A 27,287-nucleotide genomic window follows, 5' to 3' on the forward strand; every position below is an offset into this window, starting at 1 on the left:
TGCTCTGATGATAGTTTCTCTTTACTCCTGCAAAGAGTTTTTGCCATTTCTTTAAAACCATTATTATCTAGTTTGCTGGTGATGTCATTGTGCAATTTATCCCACAGATTTCTATTAATTAGCTCAACAATCAATCAATTTAATAATGAGCTATCATTCATTTCTCTTGTCGTTACCTCAACCCCTCATTCCCACGATTGATGGTCACCTTACCCTTGTCCACCCCGCAACTCGCAATCATCTTAACCCATCAATCTCACCGAGCCATTGCTTACCCTCTCAATACCGCAACTAACCATCACTCAAAGCTATTCCCATCTATCATCAACAAACACTTTATCTTGCAGAGACTCCTCTTGCCGCAGGCCATATGCTTTTATCTGCAGATGTCACAATCAGCCAATCAGCCATCACTTCTGTTTCCTGCAGTTAGTTATTCTTGAATGTATTCTGATATATTTTTTCCATGTTCATGTGTGGGAAGGATTTGGTGAAGGCTATGGATGGAGTCCAGCTCATCTCTCCCTATTTGTGGGAGACACAGTGACATGGAAATGGAGATCACCCCCTTTTATCAGTGCTTTGCGATTTAGGATCTACAGCATCGGTCATGCCTCCAGCCTAAACTACAATGGTGGCCCTCTCTACAGCTCTGATTCTGGAACATCATCTGGTACACACATATGCAAGAAACATTTGATTACTTTGTACAACATGTCGGTACTTATCCTAAAACTCACCACATGCGTATTAGTTATACTTGGCACTGGACAAGACAAAAACAAAAGTTGTAATAAATACAAACTTACTCTGAAGAAAAACCTCATTTCAAAAAGTATAATTTGATTTATTTTGTGGAACTATTACAAACATTTTACCTGCATGTGCATGTTTGTTTTTCACCTGCATGTGCATGTTTGTCCAACAAAGCAAAACAGCACATGATTTATATTGGTGTGCAGCAGCTCCTGAAACTGGGTTGTAATCAAGATGCCATGAGGCAAAAAGCTGACTCACCATAATTGTCCAATGGTTACTTGGTGGCAGAATTTTGCGATGTTTCTGCCACATTGCGACTTCCTGAATAACTGTGGGTTAATTATATCGTTAAGAAATGGAGGACATCATATCACATCATATTGCATCATATTGCTGCTGTCCATCCAAGGAAGGTTTAAATTATTGCTTGGTTGGGGCAAAATTATTACTTGGTTGGGGCAAAATTATTACTCGGTTGGGGCAAAATTATTGCTTGGTTGGGGAAAATGATTTTTAGGTTGGGGAAAATGATTTTTAGGTTGGGGCAAAATTATTACTTGGTTGGGGCAAAATTATTACTCGGTTGGGGCAAAATTATTACTCGGTTGGGGCAAAATTATTGCTTGGTTGGGGCAAAATTATTACTAGGTTGGGGCAAAAATATTACTAGGTTGGGGCAAAATTATTGCTTGGTTGGGGCAAAATTATTACTCGGTTGGGGCAAAATTATTGCTTGGTTGGAGCAAAATTATTACTAGGTTGGGGCAAAATTATTGCTTGGTTGGGGAAAATGATGGCTAGGTTGCTGCAAAATTATTGCTTGGTTGGGACAAAATGATTTTTAGGTTGGGGTAAAATTATTACTTGGTTGGGGCAAAATTATTACTAGGTTGGGGCAAAAATATTACTCGGTTGGGGCAAAATTATTGCTAGGTTGGGGCAAAATAATTGCTAGGTTGGTGCAAATTTTTTGCGAGGTTGGTGCAAATTTTTTGCTCAGGTGGTGCAAAATTATTGCTATTGTCAAATTTCGAAAATCGTCATTATTCATGTGATTGACTTGAAACTTGAAGACGATTTCCAAATTGGGTCACTGAATTGGGAAAGCAATTATTTTTGAGGTCAAAGGTCAACTCAAGGTCAAACTTTTAAAATCATAAATTTTCATCTTAAAGAAACATCAATTTCCATCTGATTAACCTGAAAATTAAAGAGCTATTGCATAGTGCATCACTGAATTTGGAAACCAACTATTTGAGGTCAAAAGGTCAAAGGTAAAAATCAAGGTCAAACTCTTAAAATCATCAATTTTCATCTGAAAAATAATCAATTTTCATCCAATTGACCCGAGTTTAGATAAAGATCTATTATAATCTTGATGAAATGGAAAATTTGATGTATCCATGGCAACTTTATTTTGGGGAGGGGGTAGATTTTGAAAGTGTCATGCTCTGCACGATGTCTTTGTTTGTTTGTTTGGCTGTTTTGAACAGGATATCTCAATGTGGATGGATTAGGACAAAATTTGGTGGGGAGGTTGGATATGTGAAAAGGATGAAATGATTAGATTTTGGTGAAAATCCGGATTCGGATCTGGAGCCAACATTTTAAAGAGGGATTCTTCACCATTGAGAGATAGGGCAAAAACGATATATAGCACGATATCCCAAATAGTTATGGACGGATTCAGATGAAATGGGGGTGTACAGGAGGTATCTGTATAATTATTTTTTAAATCCCCCTTTTAAGGCCATTTTCCTTGCTATGGCGGGGGTTAACCTTGCGGGCCCCATGGCAATCATCATGGTTCCATTTTTGAGTCAATGGTTTTATGGTCAGATGCCCTTCCTGATGCCTTCCCTTTAGTCGCCTCTTACAACTTGCAGGGATACGGTGCACCTATTCTAAACTGGGACACACACCAGCGCATTCTATTCATCCCAGCAAGCTGATACTCAATTTGCCGACTTCGGAAGGATGACAGACTGAGTCAACCCCCTGGCGTTAATTCAATGATCAACCAGGATTCAAACTCAGGATCCTAAGATCCCAAGCCGGCACCCTAACTGCGAAGCCAACCCCAAGTGTCAACCCTCGACTCTGATTCTGCAACTGGACCTGACGGCATCAGCCCATGGGTCCTAAAATCCTGCTCTGCCGCTCTTTCACTCCCTCTCTCTCTTTTGCTCAAGGTCATCTGACATCAACTTTGAAATCAGCCAACATCACTGCTTTTCACAAAAAAGTGCAAAAACAGATCCTTGCAACTACAGTCCAATCAGCCTTCTCCCAATTATCAGCATAGTCATGCAATCCATCATTGCTTCGGATATGAAATCTTTCCTCTTCTCCAATGGCTTGATCTCTGATCATCAATTTGGATTCAGACCAGGCCATTCTACTCTGGACATGCTGCTTCTGCTGTCTCAACAATGGAAGGTAGGTCCTCAATGCCAAACAGGAAATTAGAGCTGTCCCCCTTGACATATCACGTGCCTTCGATACGGTCTGGCACCCCGCTCTGCTCACCAAACTCTCCTCCTTTGGTATCCATGGAAATCTCCACGCATGGCTGGCGGACTTCCTCTCTCATCGTAGTCAACGTGTGGCCCTGAATGGGTTTCTTTCATCTCCCCTTCCTGTTCAGGCTGGAGTTCCTCAAGGCAGTGTTCTGGGCCCTGTGCTTTTTCTGGTCTTCATCAATGATCTATCTGACTCTTGAAAATCCTCTCTCTCTCTCTGCTGATGACTCCACTCTCTGCCGCTCCATTCCTCATCCCTGAGATCGGCAGTCTGCAGCCTCCTCACTCTCTGCAGACCTGGACAAAATCACAGACTGGTCAAACAAGTGGAACATGTCTTTCAATCCTGACAAATCTCACACTCTTAATATGTCTCTCTGAAAAGACCGACTGGACAACCCTCCCATCTACTTTCTGAATAATCCTCTGCAAGAAGTTCTGTCACTCAAGCTTTTGGGTCTCACTATCTGCCATGATCTTTCCTGGGAAAACCACATTTCAAATCTGGCCTCCAAAGCCAGTCGCCGACTGGGCATCCTCCGTCGTGTGAAGTCCTTCCTTTCGCCACCTGAGCTCCTCACCACATACAAGGCTTTCATCCGCAGCTCAATGGAATACTGTTCTCCCCTCTGGGCCGGTGCTCCTGCCTGTCACCTAGCTTGTCTTCACGCTGTTGAAACCAAAGCGTTCAGAATCATTGGAATCTCCCGCGATGAAGCTAACTCCGAGGGCCTTTCACTCACTCACCACAGGCAGGTTGGTGGTCTTTCTGTCTTCTACCGACTCCTCTCCGGCCTTGCTCCTCCAGCTCTCACTGGGCTCTGCTCCCCAAATATTCCTACAGGTCGCACAAGATCTGCCTGCAACCTTCTTCTGGTTAAACTGCCAAAATCAAGACTCTCTGCTCACCTTCACTCTTTCATGCTTCTTTTGTCCCACCTCTGGTACAAACTCCCTCACTCTCTTCAATCCCACTCCTCCCTCCAGGTCTTTAAAACAGCTGTTCACCACCATCTGTTTTCTTCCCCATCCAAACCCTTGATCTTTTCTACCCCCGCTAATTTCACCCCAGATCCACTTTGAAATACCAACTTCTTTCCTGGAAATCCTTGCAGTGTCCTTGTGTTTTATACTTCTCCCATCCCCCCCCCCCCATTCCCACGCCTCCTCCCCCCAAGCCCTCTCCCTCCCATAGATCTCCCCATGTCCCTGCTCTCAAAAAAAAGAAAAAAAAAGTTGCTGTGACAAGGATAAATCAATTCGATTTTGGTGAAGATCCAAAAACGGATCCGTCAACAAGAATTTTTAAATTATAAGTGATTTTTCACCATTGAGTGATAGGGCCAAAAACGATGTATAGCATGATGTTTCAAAAAGTTGTGGATGACTTGTGACAAAACTAGGTGGATGAGTTGGTTAGGTGACAAGAACAAGCCGATGAGATTTTGGTGCAGGTCCGAATCCAGATCTGGAATTGTTCAGCCTGGCTGAGGTAGTGAGGTATTAGTCAGGTTCACTATGTCAATAAATTATATTTCGTTCAAAATCATGGTAGATTAGCAAACCTATACATTTTTGGAAAGGTTATAGCATAAGGAAACTAAAAATCAATGTTTACATTTGGAGAGATACCTGTATGGCGGCCATTTTGGATTTTCAAAATGGCCACTGTAAAATACATATTTGTTCTATTTCTGCCTCTAATTACCCTAAAAACTTTAAAAAATATACTAAACCTATATTTTCAGGGACAAGGAATCCAATGAAAGTATCAAATTAGTGCTATGGGGAATGGTAAGACGCGAATCAAAGGTTTTGAATTGCAAAATACTGTCTTTATATTCGCGATAAGTTGCATAATCAAATACATGTTATCATTTTGTACAGGCAGTTAATAACATCAAAATGTGTCACAATAATTCATATCACCAAACATACACAGGCAGTCAGCAAAATCATATATACACATGCAGTCAGTATAACTTCACATCTACACAGGCAGTCAATGACAAAATATACACAGGCAGTCAATGGCATCAAACATACACGATTACAGAATATGCCATTTAGAGTTCGTCATCACTGTCCTGTGTGTCGTATCCGACAATATAGTCCGCATCGTTTTCACAGTCCGTTCCACACAAGCAAAGGTCGGTCAAATTGATTGGCAAATCGAATTGGTCGAATGGTCGATCGAATCGAATCGAATCGATCGAATTGGTCGAATGGTCGAATGGTCGATCGAAACGGTTGGTCGAATGGTCGAATTGGTCGAATGGAATTGGTCGATTGGTCGAATCGGTCGAATGGAATTGGTCGGAATTGGTCGAATGGAATTGGTCGAATTGGTCGAATCGAATTGGTCGGAATTGGCAAATGTAAACATTGATTTTCAGATTTTCCATGTAATAACGTTTCCAAAAATGTATAGGTTTGCTAATCTACCATGATTTTGAACGAAAAAACATCGTGAACCTGACTATATGCTCTCTTCTGAGTACCGTTCTAATTAATTGTGTTTTCATCCAATGGTCCATGTTTTGCTGTATCTTGTTGTGGTGCTTTATTAAGCATCCCACTAATGGATAGGGTAAGGCTTATTGTTGTTGTAGGGTTTGTTTCTCCAATTAGTGCCCCCAATTTATAGTGGTACCACAGAGTTTCTGTTTGACATTTTATGTTTAAAGTTTTTCACCATAAGTCGAGTGAGGGTTGGCTGATCGGAACTGCCCTTTCTCGAGAGTGCAAGGCACATTTATGCTTAATTTACATCATACACTATGGGTTAAAGGTCAAGGTCAAATGGCTGTCTGAAGAAATAACGCAATTTCTGTCATCGCTCAATTTTGCCATTGCGGATATCTCAGACCTTCCAAGATATCCTTGCATCATAATGGTGTACCTCCTGTGAAGTTGTGCACCTGATATGTTATTCATGTCCTTTAATTACTTTTTTCAAATTGTTACGTAATTTAAAAAAAAAATTTTTTGATCATAACTTGTATTGAATAATTTTCCTCTGTTGTTTATGATGTTGAGATTTATGGATATATTGGAGATGGGGACACATCATTGGATCGTGGGCCAAGGGTTTCGGGCCATTGCCAAGGGTAAGCCATGAGAGGTTTACCCTTGGCGATCCCTTTGTGATCACAGATATCTTGTTAAAGTTGTCCTTGTGGGTGTCTGCCTATTCCCAAAGACATCAGCTAGTGAGTGTGGCCATTCTGTCTTTACCCGGACAGTGCTTCAGGGGCCTTTCAAAAATTACATAACATATTTTGCCCAAATCTGACACCCCCACCCACCTGTAACGCTTCAATAGATACCCCCTAAAATATTACTTAACACTCGATGAAGGCACTCCCCCTTCTCCTTATTTCATACCTTAATCACAGGATGCTATTTACCCGGTTGTTTTTCAGTTACTACAAACTATATTTGAAAAGGTAAAGAATCAATATGACCAGGCAGCAGTCGGAATTCATGTGATGACGTCATCGGACTAATTGCTCCAAGTGATTAAATCATTTCTAAATATGGTCAATTGATTTCACTTGCAAATGGTATTCAGTGTCTTTGGAAACTGGACTACCATGGGAAGATGACATTTAAATAAAGCAATTTACTTTTATCATTAATGTAATGAATACATGTATCATTAAATATTTGCATCTTTGGTTAAAGGGTGCCTGGGATAAAGTTGTCATTGATCACGTAATGGCACTAATGGTAATTTTTGAATGGTTCCTCATTCGGATTTCTTTATCCTCGGTGTTCTCCTTTCATACTCATCAACTTTATTCCATTCCCCTCCCTCCCCCCAACCCCGCTTTGCTTAAAACAACAACAAAAAATTCCAAACAATCCAAACTCATTGTGCCTGCTATTTCCTTCCTTCATTTATTCTTTATTCCTTCCATTATCAATGCCTCCTCGTTGAACTAATTTGCTTTTTACTTCAAAAAACTTTTAGTAACATTTTGAAATGCTTCATTTGCCTCATCTCTCCATCAGGAACACCTCACATGTTCTTCTTCATCATCTCAATTTATTCCTCTTCTTCCCACAGTTTCCTTCCCAAACCTGTCAATCACAATCGCTTGGTCCATCAACTGTCCCTTTGTACCTGCAGCGTGACTTTCTTCCATGCCTTCAATAACCCTCTTTTCACTCCTCGCGATGTCTGTTCATGTATCCGAATTGTAGATCAGGAGAATTCCAGTCTCTAGACATTCCCTGCATAGGAACATTTGCCCCCTCACATTGCACCTTCCATGTTCTCACCCTTCCTTCTCAACCCCACCCCATCCCATTTTCTACCTCACCCCTCCTTTTCCCATTTTCTACCTCACCCCATACTCTCCTATCTTCCACTTCGCCCTGCCACCTCCCAGCTTCACGCCTGCCTCACCCTTCTCATCTTGCTCCTTGTGCCACAAACATGCCACGTTCACCCACCCACTTGCCACGTTCCTCCACCTGCTTGCTCCGTTCCTCCACCCCCCTTGTCGTGTTCCCCACCCCCTCGTCGCGTTCTCCGCCCTCTTGTCGTGTTACCAACCCCTCACCGGGCTTCCCCACCCTCTCTCGATATCTCCCCACCCTTCTCCGCACCCCACCCCCTTTCCAAGGTCTCCCACCTTCTCATCTCCATGTTCCTGCACTCTGCCTGCCAGTGCCTTCCTCCCTGTCCCAAACTATGCAGACCTCAAACATGTGACATGACTGCTCCAACCCCACAGATGTCTCAACCCAGAAGCAACTTCCACATTCTCTTCAATCTCATTTTCCCTCCAGGGTTTCAAAGACAGCTGTTCACCACCATCCCAGGTCTTTTCCATCACCACCCCCTCCACAAGCATGATCTTTTCTACCTCATTAACCCTCCCCAAACTCATATATTTCTGAGTTTCCAGTTTTTTCTTCCACTTCTGTGATTAAGAGTTTGCAATAATATCCATCTTGTTCACCCCGTGTCGTCCCCTTGCTCTCATTGTCCCAACCTCCCTTGTCCTTCCAACTGTCCTCTCTGGGTTGTCCTTCAACCCTGCTGTTGGTGTGTTCCCACCCTCTCCAAAGTACCCCCCTCTTTCTATTGTTCCTTTCCTTCTGTTGTAAAGTCCTTCTCCGTTGTGTGTTCCAGCTTCTCTATGAGCACTGACACTTTACACAAAAAGATCTACAATTTCAATCGACTTTTAGCCATTTCACAAAATGCACAAAAGTTCCACGCCTTTTCCAAAACAAAAACAACTAAAACGACATTCGTCGACATCACGACGTCGACCGATACGCCTCCGCCCACATTATTACATCATTATAAATACTTGTACCAAGTTTGATGTAGATCCATTCAGCTGTTCTCAAGTTATCACATTTTTACCTGACATGACCTCTGGCGTTTGACCTCTTGATCCCAAAATTTAATCAGTTCATCTTTACATCATTATACAGACCTGTACCAAGTTTTAATTTCAATCCCTTCAGCGTTTCACAAGTTATCACATTTTTACCTGTCGTGTCTGACCTTTGGCCTTTGACCTCGGGACCCCAAAATCGAATCAGTTAATCTTTACATCATTATACATCTCTGTACAAAGTTTTAATTGGGTCCCTTCAGCCATTCTCCAGTTATACACCTATTACAGACTTTGACCTTTGACCTCTTGACCCCAAAATGTAATCAGTTCATCTTTACATCATTCTATATAATTATACCAATTTTTAACTAGAATCCGGGCACTCGGTAGAGCGCATACCTTCGCCGCAGCTACTGTTCTGTACTTGGCATGGGAGTGTATGCGATGTGAAACTTTATGTGAAATGCGATCGATTTTTAAAAATCAGAATTTGAGCAAATCTGTTTCATTCGTTTGTTAATATGCCTCATCTATTGTCAAATCTGCAATTATAATTTTTTTTGAGGTTGAAATGATCGCGGGAGATCGCGTTATAGTGATGACGTCCTGGATGGACATCTTCTTCTTCAGTCGCTCATAACTTTGAGTGAAATACGATCGAGTTAAAAATAGTCAGAATTTGAGCAAATCTGTTTCCCAAAATCTAATCAAATGTGTCCCGTATAATAACCAATCATCCCACCAAATTTCATGCAATTCGGTTGAATACTTTTTGAGTTATGCGATTAACATACACACACACAGACATACAAATAAATACACAGCGATCAAAACATAACCTTCCGCTTTTGCGAAGGTAATAACATCACTTCAGCCATTCTCAAGTTATAATCATATTACAGACTTTGACCTTTGACCTCTTGACCCCAAAATGTCATCAGTTCATCTTTACATCATTCTACATAATTATACCAATTTTTAATTACATCACAGACGTTTTCAAGTTATAAACATATTACAGACTTTGACCTTTGACCTCTTGACCCCAAAATTTAATCGGTTCATCTTTACATCATTCTACATAATTATACCAATTTTTAATTACATCACTTTAGCCGTTCTCAAGTTATAAACATATTAGACTTTGACCTTTGACCTCTTGACCCCAAAATGTAATCAGTTCATCTTTACATAATTCCACATAATTATACCAATTTTTAATAACATCACTTTAGCCGTTCTCAAGTTATAAACATATTACAGACTTTGACCTTTGACCTCTTGACCCCAAAATGTAATCAGTTAATCTTTACATCATTCTACATAATTATACGTATTTTGAATTACATCACTTTAGCCGTTCTCAAGTTATAGGCATATTACAGACTTTGACCTTTGACCTCTTGACCCCAAAATTTAATCAGTTCATCTTTACATCATTCTACATGATTGTACCAAATTTGGTCTGAATCCCATCACTGGTTCACAAGTTATCGTGGTAACAGCATTTTCACCGAACATGACCTCTGACCTTTGGACGATTGGACGATTTTATGGCATCCCATGGTATGGTTTGATATAACGTTGCGAAATATAACCAACTTATTTGCATATCTCGGAAACTCGCTCAGCCTTCTTCCGAAGGGCCTGATGCCTGAAGGAAAGAAGAGCTGCTGTATATACATTGAATTCTAAGCATTACACATGGAATGCAATCAGGTTTGTGTTTGTGTGTAAGACATAAACCAGGGGCAATTTATGAGGGACATGTTCATATTAATGAGATGTCAGTTGTGATTAAATTGGGCCTCCTCTTTTGATGAAATAAGTGATGAAAACGAAGCTGTGCAGGTATTTGCACAGAAGGTTGAAAGCAAAGTTTTTAATAATGACGCATTTAGGGTTTTTTTGTCATACTCGTCTTTCATGACAGTTTACCATTCATTGTGCGCTGGGTTTTACAGATCTCTCTGTCTACACCTGCCGCATCATATAGAGGTGACTTTAGCCGAACATAATAGGTTCCTTAATAGGAAGATTAATATGTCTAGCCGAACATTTCGTTCCTTCAGCTTTGTCGTTTCTTTTTCTCAGGCAATTATTCTTATCGATGCAACTCGTCAGGAATCTTTCACTACACCAGTGGCTTGGTAAATCCAGCATACCCTCGACTGCATCTCGGTGGTGTGCTTTTCGTGTCCTTGCGCCCTGCACACCTTGCAACGGTACGCGTGACCCGCGCTGGTCACGTGGCTCACATGTATTACGTCGAACCTGCCACCGGTCGACGAACCCTCGCCTCAAATGGTAATGCTGCTCTCAGAGCTCCGGGATAATGTGACCAGTGTAATCGGAGCGCTTTATGAAGTGCAAGGCCGGAGAGTTGGAATAGTTCGAAATGATGCAGCTGTATTCAACACCTTGCTGCACTATATGATCACTAGACTACGGATTTTTATGTTAAGAAAATAGGCCTTTTATGTTTTGAAAAGCGGAATTTTTTTTTTTTAATGTGAAAAAATCCCGAAATATTTTTCCCCCCCGTTTTATTCATTTTTTATTATTACCAAGTTTTTCAGAAATCAGTCAAAAAAAGAACAAAAAATGGTAAGCTTTTTCCTGCACAACATTAAACACTCTGGGCTAGTAAACAGGTAAAAAATGACGTTCAGGTACCTTTATTGCAACCGCATTGTTTGGTAAGTAGAGGACAAGAAGAAATTGACAAGACCCTTTTAGGAACGGTTAAAGTAGGTGTTTGAAATCATTATCTTGGTAATGTTCTCCTTGGTGAGGCGGTGTCGGCGGTCGGTGAGGACGTTTCTGTAGACGGAGAAGGACCTTTCCACGTCGACGCCGACGATGGGGCAGTACCTCAAGAGGGGGATGTCAGCAAGCTTGACTCCAGCCGGCACACCAACCTCAGATCCGTGCTGATCTCCATCCAGGATCAAAGCCACTGTCCTCAGCACACCAATGTCGGGATTGCGCTGGAGCACCGCCTTGAACTTGGTGAGCAGGATCTCCTTACGGCAGCCTCGGATCTTTTCGAGCTCCTCCTTGGCCTGATCAAGGAGCTGGAAGGCCTTGGCCAGCTCCATGCCGGCCTCCTCCAGCTGCTTAAGGATCTTCGGGATGAACGACACGTGGGCATTTAAGAAGACCAAACTGAGCTTGATGTCCGCCTTTCCGAACAGGTCCTTGGCACTCCGGATTGCCATCGCGTCGTCATCGTTCAGCTGGTCCACAATGTCCTTGACGGCCTCGAAGTGCTCGGCGTAAAACACCGCGGCGTCGATCCACGTCCCCCACCGAGTCAGAATGGGCTCCGGGGGGAGAGAAAGATTGGGCTGCTGCTCCTTCCAAAAGACAGCACGCGACGGGGCTTTGACGAACACCTTCTTCGTCGTGGCAATCAGGTCGTTGACGTCCTTGAACATTTCTCGGACTGTCTCGCAGACACGGTGGAGCACGTGGGCAACACAAGTCACATGCAGCAAGTCCGGGAAGAGTTCCTTCAGGGCATGGCCGGCCTTGATCATATAGGCCGCGGCGTCGCTGACGAGGACCTTGAGGCACTCCGGCTTGAAATCAGGCCAAAGATAGCGCAGCGTGTCATTGACTGCATGCACGATCTCCCTGGAGTTGGTCTTCTCCAGAAACATGCACTGGATGAGGTGGGGACGAAAGTACCCCTCCTTGGACAAGCGTCCCGCGATGATGTTGGCCACATATCGACCTGCCGAATCGGTCGTCTCGTCGACGGACAGCCAGATGGGCTGCTGTCCGAGGTCGGCACGGATCCCCGCCAAGGCCTCGTCGTAGCACTTGTCGAGGTAGTGCTTTCGAATCCAGCTTTCATCGGGGATCTGGAGAGTGATGTGCTTTTCCAGGAACGACCGGAGGGCAGTGTTTTCCAATTTCGACCATGGGATGCCAGCGGCCAGCATGGCCTGTCACAGCTCCTGAGCCATGACGTCGCACTTGTGCCTCTTTCCGCCACCAAAGTCCTCCATGGTGGCTTGCGTGACCGTCCTCTTCTTCTTCAAGGCCAAGTTGCTCTTGTGGCGGTCTCCTCGGACATATTGGGCCAGCTCAGACTTCTGCTTCACCCGGAAAGTCTTTTCACAAGCTCGACAGAAAGCCGTGTCACTCGACACGTACTTGAAGGTGGCCCCATCGCCGCCAGCGTTGAATTCCTTCAGCCACTTGTCACGAAGAGCAGCACTCATCTTGATAGGAGACTTGTTCACACTTTGTGTACACTCTCTCACTGTAGTACACCGCCTCACTGCTGTACATGCTGGGGACGCAACGCACGCAAGTGGACGCAACGTTTTGTTTTTGAGATCGATCGCAGTTAAAAATTTCGATCGCAGTTACAAATTTCGATCGCAGTTAAAAATTTCGAAAAATTCCCTAATTTTTTTTTAGCGTTGCCAGACATTTTCGACCAAAAAGGGCATTTTATTTTATTTTTCCCGAAAAAGGGCGAAATTCTTTTTTTCTCCGAAAATAGCAAAATAATTTTTTTGCGCGCAAAAAAGCCGTTTTATGTGAAAAAATATTTTTTATTTTTTCACATAAAAATCCGATGTGCAATGATCACAGATGTTTAAGCCATTGCGACTTTCATTTGGTGTGCTTGTGAAATGTTTGTTGAAGTGACCAATTGTTTGCTAATTTATTATTTCAAGATGGGGAGAGAGAGCAAAGCACACAAGTACAACAGTAGAGAACATGGGCATCGGGAGATCTGTGGGAGGGGGAAGGCTTGGGGAGAGGAGGCATGGGAAGGCGGGTGGGGTCGGAGAGGTAAAAACACATGGACACTGCTAGGACTTTCGGGAAAGAAGTTGGTATTTCAAAAAAAGTGTATCTGGGGTGAATTAACGGGGGTAGAAGAGATCAAGGTTTTGGATGGGGGAAGATAAGAGATGGTGGTGAACAGCTGTTTTAAAGACCTGGAGAGCGGAGTGGGATTGAAGAGAGTGAGGGAGTTTGTTCCAGAGGTGGGAAAAAAGAGGAATGAAGGAGTGAAGCTGAGCAGAGAGTCTAGATTTTGGCAGTTTAACCATAAGATGGGTTGCAGGCAGATCTTGTGCGACCTGTAGGAATATTTGGGGGACAGAGCCCCGAGAGAGCTGGGGGTGGGGGGGCAAGGCTGGAGAGTCGGTAGAAGACGGAAAGACCACCAACCTCCCTGCGGTGAGTGAGTGAAAGGCCCTCGGAGTTAGCTTCATCGCGGGAGATTCCAATGATTGTGAAAGCTTCCCCTCTTCCCCCTCTCTTTTGTGTCCTTCCCCCTCTCTCCCCATCTTGTCTGCCGCTCCCCTTGTTTTTTGTGTTTTGTGTGTCGGTTTGTCTTTTTGTGTGATTAATGTTAGCTCTTTCACGAGCCTCAATCTTGTATACAAAACAAAAAAAAAAAAAAAAGCTTTGGTTTCTACAGCGTGAAGACGAGCTAGGTGTGAGGCAGGGGCACCAGCCCAGAGGGGAGAGCAGTATTCCATTGAGCTGCGGATGAAAGCCTTGCATGTGGTGAGGAGCTCAGTGTGCCAAGGAAGGACTTCGCACGACGGAGGATGCCCAGTCGGCGATTGCCTTTGGAGGCCAGATTTGAAATGTGGTTTTCCCAGGAAAGATCATGGCAGATAGTGAGACCCAAAAGCTTGAGTGACAGAACTTCTTGGAGAGGATTGTTCAGAAAGTAGATGGGAGGGTTGTCCAGTCGGTCTTTTCGGAGAGACATCGTAAGAGTGTGAGATTTGTCAGGATTGAAAGACATGTTAAGTTAAACACATGTTCTATGAACTCTCTCGTTTTTTACACTTTTATTTGACTTCATCTGAACTTTGTTTTTTTCCCCTTTTCAAATATTTAAGCCGTTCGTTTTCTTGGTTCAATACATCATAGAGAGTGGAAATTTGGCCCACGGTCCTCTTTTCTGGTACATTTTCATCTATCAAAATTAAATTGTATTAAAAAAATGAAAATAAAATAATAATACGTTCAAAACTTTAAAAAAGAAGAAGTGTGTAGCCCTAAAACATGTTTTTTCGTTTACTTGTTTCAAGTGATTCTTAACCATTGAGTGATTGGGCCAACAATGTCCAAAACTCCAAAAGTTATGGACGGATTCAGATGAAACTCGGTGGACAGGTTTGGTGTGTGACAAGAACAACCTGATTAGATTTTGATTAAGGTCTAGATGCAGATCCTAAGTGCCCTACCGATGCGAAGTGAAAAGTGGGGTTAAATGATTGGTTCATGTCTGTCTGTCTGTCTGTCTGGCTGATCTGTTGATGATCGTCAGTTTTTGATCAAGGAACGACTTATTTAAATGAAATGTTATCTATCTATAATTCCAGTAATCTCTGTGTGTATGTATGTATGTATGTATGTATGTATGTATGTATGTCTGTGACCGCTGTTTCTCGACAACCACGGGTCCGATATACTTTAAACTTGCCAGGTATATTGCTGGGGACCCGAGGATGTGCCTTTTCAAGGTTTCATATTAATCGGACAAGTAGTTACCGAGCTATGTCCAAAAAACGATTCAACCAATCAGAGAGCAGCGAGCTATCACGTGTGCCGAACGTGGCGAACAGACTCTGCCTCGGACGGCACATTTGAGAGCGTATTCATTTATTTCACGTTGGCAAACTATGTTGCCGTTAAACTATGTTTTAAAACTAATTACGTGCACGCTATGGCGATTTCTTTACCAAACTCCGCAAGCCGTTCGCTTTGGACCAAACCATTTCATGTAAATAGAGGGGGGGGGGATTGTCACCGTACTCGCAAGCCGTTCGCTTTGGACCAAACCATTTCATGTAAATAGAGGGGGGGGGGGATTGTCACCGTACTCGCAAGCCGTTCGCTTTGGACCAAACCATTTCATGTAAATAGAGGGGGGGGGATATAATTTTAGATATATATATAGTACGGGCATGCCCTAGTATTTTCAACATGAATAGGAAGACAAGTTTCTCGTTTTACCGTACATTGACCAGACCACAAATGCGCAGAGATGAGCGAGATAATATTTTTACTCTCTCTCTCGCTCTGCCTGTCTGTCAGTGAAACAAAATTAAAATCATTCCAAGCAGGAAACTTGCTGTTTTAAGGATGTTACAAAGGACTCAACCAACAGGCCACGAACAGCTAACACAACATGTTGGAGTGATGTAATAGACGCTGGGTAAAATGGCAGTAAAATCCGGAATTTATTTACACCTTTAAACCTCTTTATAAATTGAATTGTACACTTGAACACTGTGTGGGGTATCGAGCTCATGAACGTTCTAGTTTGATCGCTGTGTATTTATTGTTTATGTTTTGCTTCTGTGTACTTTTGCCATTGGGCATACTTGCGTGCAACACTTCACTGTTCACTTTTATCCAGCTCACTTTTATTCTGCGAAAATAACATCATCCTATGGGAAATGCGAAGCTATCTCTATTGTGTCTGTGCAGAAAATATGTCTTCAAAGATTTGGAATAATTCCAAAGCATACTTTGGGAGACCTATCGGTTTCTTGTTCTATAGGAGTTACCATAAAATGCCATGCCGTAATTATCCTGGTGTTTGAGTTAAAGTATATTGTGCAACTTACACTTGTAAACATTATAAACTTGTACATAAAGTACATTATAAACTTGCATATGAGGGAGAGAGTTTTATTTCCATTTCAAATGGGATTGCGTGTTGAGGTGTATATCCATGTTAAGTTAGCTTTATCGTGGCGTTTTTCCAAGGCCGCTTCTAATAACAAAACTAACGATAATAGCATAATATTAATGTTATTACAAAACAATACAAATACCAATAATATCCCACCTCCCCAATGTGTTTTTCCTCATTGAACAAACGTCGAGTCAACGTTGATAAATAGCTTATCATTGCGTTTTCGTGGGAGCAATGGCCCAACGGCCTCTGCAAGAAGTAAAAATATTATAAACCACAAACATGTATGATTTGCTTTTTAAACAGTCGCTAATGCTGTTTATAACACTAAATAAAGAAATTTGGAAGAATCCTGACATCCATGTGGTACGTTTTACTTACAGAACTGAGCGAAGATCTACTGTACTCTATATACTCCACAGGGTGGAATTAATTACACGGCCCTTCCTGCCACTAATGTGGCGTTTTTCGTAGCGAACTTTTGAAACTCGCTTTGTGTTGTTTAACACGAAACTGAAAGGGAAGAAGCCCGGGTTGTGCTCATTTACCAAGCAGCTAGCTAGCGCTTGCCAAGCCAGCCGTTCCTTAACGGTTTTGAATGGAGTGCTTGCTCAAATGCTTAAACCACTTGGCGATCTCTCCACAAGAAACTCGGTAAATTAACACACACCCAATATTCTTGAGACCCGACCATAGATCGACTGTAATCTACATACCCCAAAGAGAAATGACCTTTCCTGTCGCTCCCATAGTGAGCGGGTGGTCTAGTTGAACCAAATGCATGATTGAGCTGTAAAATTATTGCTTCCCGGGTTGTCACCCATTTCTCTGGGTTCAAAAACCTTTAACTCCATTTAAGAATGAGAAAATGTGCGCCACATCCTCAAAGTGTACTTGTTTGAGCTAGATTTTTTTTATTTTGCTTTAATTGATTGAAACATTTATTATTTTGTAAATCACTGGTTATTTGACTACTTGTCTTCTGCGTGGTTGTGAATGAATGACACCATGTAGTAAGCCGAACTGTGGCAAAACGAGAGGCCCATGGAGACTGCGCAGTGACCATCCAGCAAGGGGACTGCCCACTCATTTCAATTCCCACCAGTGGATATTCATTCCTCTTCGCTGCTTGTGCTTCACCCCTCATCACTGCAATCTCTCCAGAGCGGGGTAATGGAGAAACGTTGATCACCATCAGTGGATCCCTCTTTGCCAGCAAGTCCTGCTCCAATCAGGTGCTTTGCTGAGTGGCTCTTTCATCATTCCTTTTGCACTGGGAGGATGTGGTTTCCAATAATGAGAACACAGTCGTTAAAAAACTTCAATCTGCAACTTTATAGTTGTGTTCTTGACAATAACTCTTGCAATGATCTACTGTGAATAGTTAGTGATTTTATGAAATTGCCGTCCATGTTGTTAATCCAGGTAGAAAACTCCATGAAACAATATGACTCGCCATGATTTGATGAGGCATTTTGAGAAACATGGACACCTCAACAGTATTTTGTAAATCACAGGCATTTAGATCGGGTAATAGAACAAGTTATATTCATCGTCAATTGCAGGATGATATGCAGCCGACTTCGGTTCTTAACGGATGCTTCCCCTGTGACATGCACCCATTGTGAGATGAACCTAAGGTGACATTTTGGTGAAGCTTCGAGGTTGAGGTGACTTTCTTGGGATGTACTTTGAGAAATTGCCTCGGTGTATAGATGGCTTTCCACTGCCAAAATGAGGAACATGTTCATTGCTGTTAGTGGAATGTATGAAAGAGTATGAAAGAATATGTTTTTGCAGAAAAAGAAACCACAATCGGGGCAAGTGTCCCTGTGATCTGAGTTCAACATATCATCAAAACTGTTTAAATGTTTCATGGCTTCTTTGTACTATTGTTAGTGTCTCTCCAATGTGTACCAAATACTGACGTATGCTTCCCTCCACCCCCTTCCGCTAACCACCATCCTCTCCCAAGGTATCTGTTGGTGGATATCGCTGCGAGGTGGTATCGAGTACACCAACATTCCTTTCATGTCGGCTGGGCCCCAAGACTTGGATTCCAACAGGGAAACCCTTGCCTGTGGCAGTCCATGTCTCGAATCTTGGTCATGCACTTTCTTCTCGTCGATATAATTTCATCTATACTCCATGGTTTACATCAGTGATGCCACAGACTGGCTCATTACTCGGTGGCACTCAGGTGGTTATCCACGGTGGAGGGTTTGGTGAAGGTTCCAGCAATGTCATTGTGACATTAGGTGGTGTTCCCTGCACGATCTTCTCTCTCAGCAGCAACCACTTGAAGTGTTTGACTTCACCATCGGTTGGAGTTGTCGGCGTGGTTTCCATCAAGGTGGCAGGGCTTGAGGCAACTTGTGTTGGCGAAAACTGCACATTTACTTTCACTGCTGCAGCTACACCAACAATCAGCCATGTTTCACCAAGTAACATCTCATCCTTCCCTGTCCAACTGAACATATCTGGCAAAAACTTTGCGCAAGACCATTCCGGTGCCATTGTTATGGTGGGCATCGTGCCATGTCCTCTCAACTTTATGGCTAACTCGGTAATCTCCTGCAAGTTGCCAAGGCTTCCCGCTGGTCTACATCTTGTGACCGTGACACTGGCAGCGCAAGGGCGAGCGGATGGTGAGGTGAGGGTGCATAGCATACCTGAGGCCCAACTTTCTCCAGCAGTAGGTAGCGTCCATGGTGGAACTCGCCTGGTGATCCATGGAAATGGCTTTTTCGTGGGTATGACGCAAGTGATGATGAATGACAAAGCATGTCGGATTATTTTGGTGTCGCCAGCTGAGGTCACTTGTGAAACGCCGGCCAATCAGGCAGGCACAGTGAAGGTTATTATTTCAGTTGGAAAAGTGAACTATCCTGATTTGACATTTTCATATTCGTTGCTCGCAACACCCACCATCCTCAACATCTCACCTACATCAGGTAATCACCTGGAAATTTAAAGTGTAAACTTGTAAAGTTTAAAGTGTAAAGTGTAAAGGATTTTTCAAATTTTTTTTGTTTGTTTTTCGTTTCCTTCTATTCTTTTTATATTTTTATTTTTTATATTCCTTTTTATATTTGATTTTTTATATTCCTTTTTATATTTTAATATTTTATATTCCTTTTTATATTTTTATTTTTTATATTCCTTTTTATATATATATATTTTTATATTCCTTTTTATATTTTTATTTCTTATATTCCTTTTTAGATTTATATTTTTTATATTCCTTTTTATGTTTTTATTTTTTATACTCCTTTTTATATTTTTATTTTTTATATTCCTTTTTAGATTTTTATTTTATATTCCTTTTTAGATTTTTATTTTTTATATTCCTTTTCATATTTTTATTTTTTATATTCCTTTTTATGTTTTTATTTTTTATAATCCTTTTTTTTTTAATATTCCTTTTATATTTTTATTTTTTATATTCCTTTTCATATTTTTATTTTTTATATTCCTTTTTATGTTTTTATTTTTTATATTCCTTTTTATATTTTTATTTTTTATATTCCTTTTATATTTTTATTTTTTATATTCCTTTTTATATTTTTATTTTCTTTTTTCCTTTTACATTTTTATTTTATATTCCTTTTTATATTTTTATTTTTTAGTTTCCTTTTTATATTTATATTTTTTATATTCCTTTTTGTTTTTATTTTTTATATTCCTTTTTATGTTTTTATTTTTTATATTCCTTTGTATGTTTTAATCTATATATATATAACACAGTTTGTGTGTGTGTGTGTGTGCATAATGTTACCGATAGACTCCTAAATGGAGAGGCTCACGTGCTTGATATTTGGCATAGACATGGCCATTGAGCCTGGGAAGAACATGGCCGACCTAAAAAAAATTATTTCATAATATTTTTTTACCATATTTTTACCTCAGCGCATTTCAGCGAGGAATATTATGCATGGAATGTCGGAATCTGACCGGTGGCAGAGCAGCGCGCTGATTCGCTCAGAGCGATCACGTGATGTTCCTTGCCGCCATTAACTCAGTTACGCGTTCGCACGTATTTCAGAGCGAAAAGCGATTGCGTTTTTTCACATTTCAGCGAGGAACATTGCTATTCACACCACATAGGTTTTATTTTTCTTTCATCTTTAGATCCATATTTTTTTTCAGCGAGGAATATTATACACGGAATCTGAATCGGTGGCAGAGCAGCGCGCTGATTCGCTCATTCACGCTCATTGATGACGATCACGATCACGATCACGTGATGACGTGATCACGAATGATGTTCGTGACGCGATCACGTGATGTTCCTTGCCGCCATAAACTCACAGCAAGTAGCATAGATTTTAGCATGATTAGCATTTAGCATGATTTAGCATAGACAGTAGCATGTTTCACATAGATTTTTTTTCAGCGAGGAATATTATACACGGATTCTGACCGGTGGCAGAGCAGCACGCTGATTCGCTCAGAGCGATCACGTGATGTTCCATCCCCGGCTCCCCGCCGCCAGTTGGCTTCACTTTTCACGGAGTATGAGCGTTCTATATATTTTCAATTCAGTGCGCCCGACTCGCTCACGTACTTGATTTGTGGCATAGACATGGCCATTGGGACTTCACGGTGTAATTAGTGCGAGGCTTTTGTCCGAGTGAGCTTGAGTCGAAAGGGCGAATGTATGGGTTGGGAATGTACGGGTCTCCCTTCCCCCACCCGGCAACGCCGGTACTGGAGGGCGTCACAGGATCGGTGAGTCTCCAAAATCCGCTTCGTGCTGTTGCGAAGATTCAAGACGATGTCGCAATTGTTGTGCTGCTCTCCGACCATGAGAACTGCAACGTCATTGTTGACTGGCCCTCCCCTTCCCTCCCCCTTCCCCCTCCCCCTCCCCCCTCTTCTCCCTCACGTTTATACACAGAATGCCGGGTACTTCCCCCCCCCTCTTCTCCCCTCTCCCCCTCTCCTCCCCTCCCCCCCGTTCCCCTCCCATCCTCTTCCCCCTCCCCTCCCCCGCCCGGCAATGCCGGGTACTTCTGCTAGTTTTTTATATTCCTTTGTATATTTTTTATATTCCTTTTTATATTTTTATTTTTTATATTCCATTTTTTATTTTTATTTTTTATATTCCTTTTTATATATATATTTTTATATTTCTTTTAATATTTTTATTTTTTACATTCCTTTTTATATATTTCTTTTTTACATTCCTTTTTATATTTTCCTTTTTACATTCCTTTTTATATTTTTCTTTTTATATTCCTTTTTATATTTTTTTTTTTTACATTCCTTTTTATATTTTTCTTTTTTACATTCCTTTTTATATTCTTTTTTATATTCCTATTTTTATTTTTTATATTCCTTTTTATATTTATATTTTTTATATTCCTTTTTATATTTTTATTTTTTATATTCCTTTTTATATTTTTATTTTTATATTCCTTTTTATATTTATATTTTTTATATTCCTTTTTATATTTTTATTTTGTATATTCCTTTTTATATTTTTATTTTTTATATTCCTTTTTATATTTTTATTTTTTATATTCCTTTTTATATTTTTATTTTTTATATTCCTTTTTATATTTTTCTTTTTTATATTCCTTTTTATTTTTTTATTTTTTATATTCCTTTTTATTTTTTTATTTTTTATATTCCTTTTTCTATTTTTATTTTTTTATTTTTTATATTCCTTTTCATTTTTTATTTTTATATTCCTTTTTATATTAGTAGGGTAATAATGTTGCTTCTGGGACACCTCGTTTAACATGGGAAATCCCTATCTAATGTCGTTTACCCCTATTTGGGAAAACACCCCTATTAATCCAAAAGACTATGGGCCCTTTGACCTTATGAATCATGAGCCAATTGATCTACTTGGGCCAATACATAATGAATATATTTTAATTGAGCTAGGGATGGGATTGGGTTGGGGGCTGTATATTATTATGACTCACACATACACAAAAGTTTAGCCTCAACTTTAGTTGAGGTTTAACTTATGTGTATGTGTGAGGGATAGGGGTTCACAGATCTCTAGTGTGAACCTGTGATCCTTTTGGACCATGAGTCAATTAATCTACTTGGGCTAATACATAATGAATATATTTTAATTGAGCTAGGGGTTCACACATACTGGAAAGTTGTGGGATCCTTCTGACCTTATGAACCTTTTACCCACTCAAACATCGACCCTACAAATATTTGTTTATGTGTGGGAAATAATTTAATTCTCCTGCAACTCTCCTCACCGTCTAATATATTAACAAAAAATATGTTTGAGTTTGGTTCTTTATTAAGATATTTTAACTGAGCTAAGATAAAATGGTAAACCTCCCTCAATGTTCTTGTTTGAGCGCCTCCTCTCCCACATACCATTTTTAAATTAATGTATATATTTTCCTGGCAACCATCAAAGTTTTCCGACCACTCAAAAATATTTCCATCTTTTTTACCCAATTCACCGGTATTTAAATTAATTCTCTTATTTGTTTTGTGAACTTTTTTACCAGTTGCCTTTTCAATTATACCTATTTGATATTTTTCACATTCATTATGTTTTCCATTTATATACCAAGGTTGGTTACACCTCCACTCTTTAGTCTGGTTGATACTTGGTTCTATCATTTATATAATAGTAAAAAGGCGGCGGTAGCCCGTTAAAATCCCCAACTCCATTAACTTATAATTTATGTATATGGATGGTTGTTGTTTAATGGCTTATCAGTTTTGTTTTTTGTAATTCTTGTGAGTAAAATGAACCCAATATTTCTTCCCCATTCATATCATATAATTTGTAAGTCCAAGGAACTGTATCCATTACATTAATGATTTTAAATAATTCACGAGTCCATTTTTGTGTATAACCTTTCTCAAAATGGCTTTTCCATCTGTATATTCTTACCATATCACCAACTTTAAACTTGGGCTTTCTCAAATTAATCTCCTTTTCATATTCTAATTTTGTAAATGTTTCTGATGGTTTTGATTTTGTTGATGAATGAACTGTATTATTGTAATTATCTACAATATCCTGAATTAAATAGACCCATTTTTGAGAACCGAGTTGTGTGAATTTTTTATATAATTTCTCTTTTAAAGTACGATTAAAACGCTCAATAACAACTGCTTTTCCTTCATTAAAGGTGCTGTATAATTTAATACCCTTCCCCTTAAGAAATTTCATGAATATTTTGTTATAGAACTCTGTTCCCTCATCAGTCCATAACTTCTTTGGTTTCCTTTTATCCCGATCAAATATTAGCTTAAAGGCTAACATTAAAGTATAACCTCTCTTGTTTTTCAAAGGGACAACCCAGGCAAATCTACTCCTCAAATCAATAACGGTTAAAGCATACCTGTATCCCCTGTCATTATTCAATTCGATTAAATCAGCGGACCATATGTGGTCAGTGTATTTAGAATAAACTTTCCTACTTTTAAACTTTGTGATTATAGGTTTATGTAATTCATTAGCCAAAAGCTCCTCAGTCTTGATAACATCATTGGAGTTTAATAGTTTTTTGGGAAATAACCAAGACCAAGTTTCAATTTAACACTTATCATTTTTTTCACAATAAACCTATCAACTTTCTCTCTCAATGTCGGATTTCGTATCAAAGACAAATTATACAACATTTCTCTGTCTGATTCATGTTTTTCATCCAATGTGGTGGTATCCCCATAAGCAATATCATGCTTCATACACACTTCATCAACCCTATTTTTTGGTCTGGACCAAGGTTTAGGATTGTCAGTCTCATCTAATCTTTTATCCAAGTTTGTTCCTGGACCACAGAAAGAATACCCTGGAAGGTGTAGTTCCCCTGGAATTCCAGTTGTTGTAAATTTACTTCCTGACAGAAACTTTTGTATGTCTCCTCCACTTTTAGGAGAGATGAATTGACACTTTTTAGAGCCACACACTTGACATATTCCTTTTTGATAAACTCTATTATTTTTAGCTTTAACATACAATACACTTTTAGATTTAGTTTTCTTTTTACATTTGAGACAATAACTCATATTTATTTATCAGAAAAATTCCGACAGAGTACCAAAACCTTTTTAGTTTTCAACATATACATTTCTATCTTAATTTTTAAAACATAAAGAATCCTAAGGAATGTCTTCACTTTCTCCTCCATTTATTTACAAATAAAACTAACTAAAGTCAATACCACTTTCTCGTTTAGATCTCCTCCCTGAAATTGAACTCATCTCATCCGTTTTTAAAACCAATTTCTTCACAAGAGTCATTCTTTCTTTATTTTCCTCTTCGGTGCGTTGAGATTGATTTATTTGTTGTAATACATTTAATCTTTTACGAATCTCACTGATTTCCATCTCCCTCTCCTCCCTCTCCTCCTCCTCCTTCTCTTCTTCAATTCCTTCCTCAGCCGTTACAACCCTTGAGCTTGAGCCCCAAATAATATTATACATATACTCATCTGGATTTTGAGATATTCTTGTATCTATAATTATTTTTCTCATAATAGGATACCAATAAGATTTGTTGACGATTTCTAAAAGAGTTTTATATTTCATAACTTTGAGAAGTTCATTTTTATTTAATACTTTAAACAAGTCTCTATTTGTGGGTTTAACAATATCAGTATAAGGCCAGTTTTTAATGACAAAATTTCCATGTGTATGTTCCAATTCGTACGGTATGTAAAACCGAGCACCCTTTTCTTGTAGGTATCCTTGAATACAAAAATTATAATTCTCTTGTAGTCTTCTTCCTGCCATTTATGTATCAGAAATATATGTGAGATTAATATTATGACAGGTAATACCACCCCATCTTCCCACTACCAAATCGGTTTGTATTCCTCGGCTTTCTATCCTTATCTCATTACCTTCCTTCTTTGTCATGCGAATCATCGCTATACTATCATATATTTTTATTTTCTTAAAATCACGTATTTGTTGTTTACTAATTGTACTTCCACATAAATCCTTATCTTCACCAAGTGGATAATATTCTTCTTTACGAGACTGATTTAAATCATGTAGGTCTTCTAAGTTTATTGAAAAAGACCAATTATACCCTAAATCAGGCATATCATACCCCCATTTATTAATTCGCATATTAACTAAATGTCCTTCTTTATAAAATTCAATTGTAAGCAGGTAGTTAAATTCAATGAGGAAAGTTGTATGGTCAGTATAACCAGGTGTTGTGGTTGTAAATTTTACTTGTTTCACAAAACGTGCTGTTTTATTTAACAAGTGTGATAAATCACTGAATCTAATTAAGTCATTCGCATCTGTAGGGTTTGGATAATTGATTAATTTATAAGTATTCTTCATATTAATATTTTTACTTATACTATATTTTTGTCGTTCAGCCTGTGCCTTTGTATAATAATTTGATAAATCAATATCCTGGGAGGATTTTCCAAAGATAGAACCATCTTTTCCAACATAAGTCATTTATATTAGATTAAAAATGATATCATAAAAATTTTCATTATTGTTGAGTTGAAATAATACATATAAACATAATTGACCACAACATTTAGAATTAATTTCTTGAACTTGAAATGTTTGATAAACACCATTCTGTAAGAATTGTATTACTTCAACAGGTGGTGGCATACCATAACTATCAAAATAATATTTATCCTGACTATTATGAATACAAACCCAATGAGAACCATTCTGTGTGTCTAAATTCATAATAATATTCTTTGTATTCTTATTTATATGTGTTAATTCATCTCTCATACAGATTACCACGTTATCAATTTTTAGTGTTTTACAATACTTAGCTAGTTCTATATTTGACGTTGTATTCTTTCCAAATTGTTTAAACCATTTATCCATTTATTTATGAGAAAGATACAATCCATTACCCCGTTTAGTTAGTTTAACACCCGCTTGAGCGATAGAGGAAAGCATATCACCAACCAACAATCTAGCTTTATCAGGCAGTGGGTGAGCAAAATCTATAATTACACCACTTCCACTAATTTGTTTCTCCAACTCCTTGTTATGTCTTTCCAATTCTTTTTGAGCTTTTAGTTGTGCCTTCCTTTCGTTAGCAGTTTTTACCGCTGCTGAAATACCACCAGTCAATGCTCCCGCCGCACTTAAACCAGCAAATAAAGGAATTAGAAACGGGAGAAATCCTCCTCTTGACTCGTCTATTGAATATTTCTTTAATATAGGTTTCGTCATTTTAATTTTAAGTGATCCAACATCATTTAGTGTTTTTGCTTGTGTGTGAGTGAGTAAAACATCAATTCTTACAGCTCCTTTTCTTTGAATTGTATTAACATTAATAATACAAGGCTTTTGATTTTGAATTCAAGATGTTAATTTATTAAGATTGATTTGATTAACATATACCCCTACCATTTATTTATGAGAAAAAACCTATGTGATATTAATCATAACACCATTATCTGTATTAATCTGTAATTCTGTTTCCTCCAAAAGCAAACAATAAGCATCAACTTCTTCATTCTCCCCTCTTTCAATGTATAGAGAAGTATCCACTCGATTAGACTTTATAGTTTCCTTTTGAGAACTCAGGTCAATTGCGTAGATTGTATATAAACCTTTAAATGCAACCATATCTAAAATAGGATCATTATTACCATTACTTTCACACACCTTTTGGTAGGACTTGTAGGCTTCCGCATAATCATTTTTTTCCCAATCAATTTCCAATCTATCTCGCGGATAAAATGTGCCATCAAGAGAAACCCGAAGTTGTTTCACCTTAGCATTATCACTCAGCGCATTATTCTTATTAGTACCGTCCTCTCCATCTGGTTTTTAAAAAATGAGCCAGAGGTATCGTGGCTTTCCTTCAAGAACACCCAAATTCCAAGTGTAGGTAGTGTGTTCCAGTTTAACGTGTTGACATCTTCTTTTAAGGTATGATACATTTAGCGGTTTCTTTGAGTTAAGTCTTCTATTTAACATCTCTTCCGTTTTAAGATTAGGAGTATATTCACT

General features: G+C 39.5%; 1 protein-coding gene across 1 annotated transcript in view; it reads left to right on the forward strand.

Annotated features, from left to right (window-relative positions):
- Positions 1 to 27,287, forward strand: part of PKHD1L1 (PKHD1 like 1) — a 513,959-nt gene that overhangs the window by 196,246 nt on the left and 290,426 nt on the right. Inside the window, exons 36-40 of the mRNA XM_078766275.1 lie at positions 485 to 716; positions 6,438 to 6,493; positions 10,739 to 10,951; positions 17,352 to 17,572; positions 18,313 to 19,291. Of these exons, the coding sequence (XP_078622401.1) occupies positions 485 to 716; positions 6,438 to 6,493; positions 10,739 to 10,951; positions 17,352 to 17,572; positions 18,313 to 19,291 (1,701 nt within the window). The remainder of the gene's footprint in view (positions 1 to 484; positions 717 to 6,437; positions 6,494 to 10,738; positions 10,952 to 17,351; positions 17,573 to 18,312; positions 19,292 to 27,287) is intronic.

The sequence above is a fragment of the Myxine glutinosa genome, chromosome 12 (assembly GCF_964187855.1).
Source record: "Myxine glutinosa chromosome 12, kmMyxGlut1.1, whole genome shotgun sequence".
NCBI lineage: Eukaryota > Metazoa > Chordata > Myxini > Myxiniformes > Myxinidae > Myxine > Myxine glutinosa.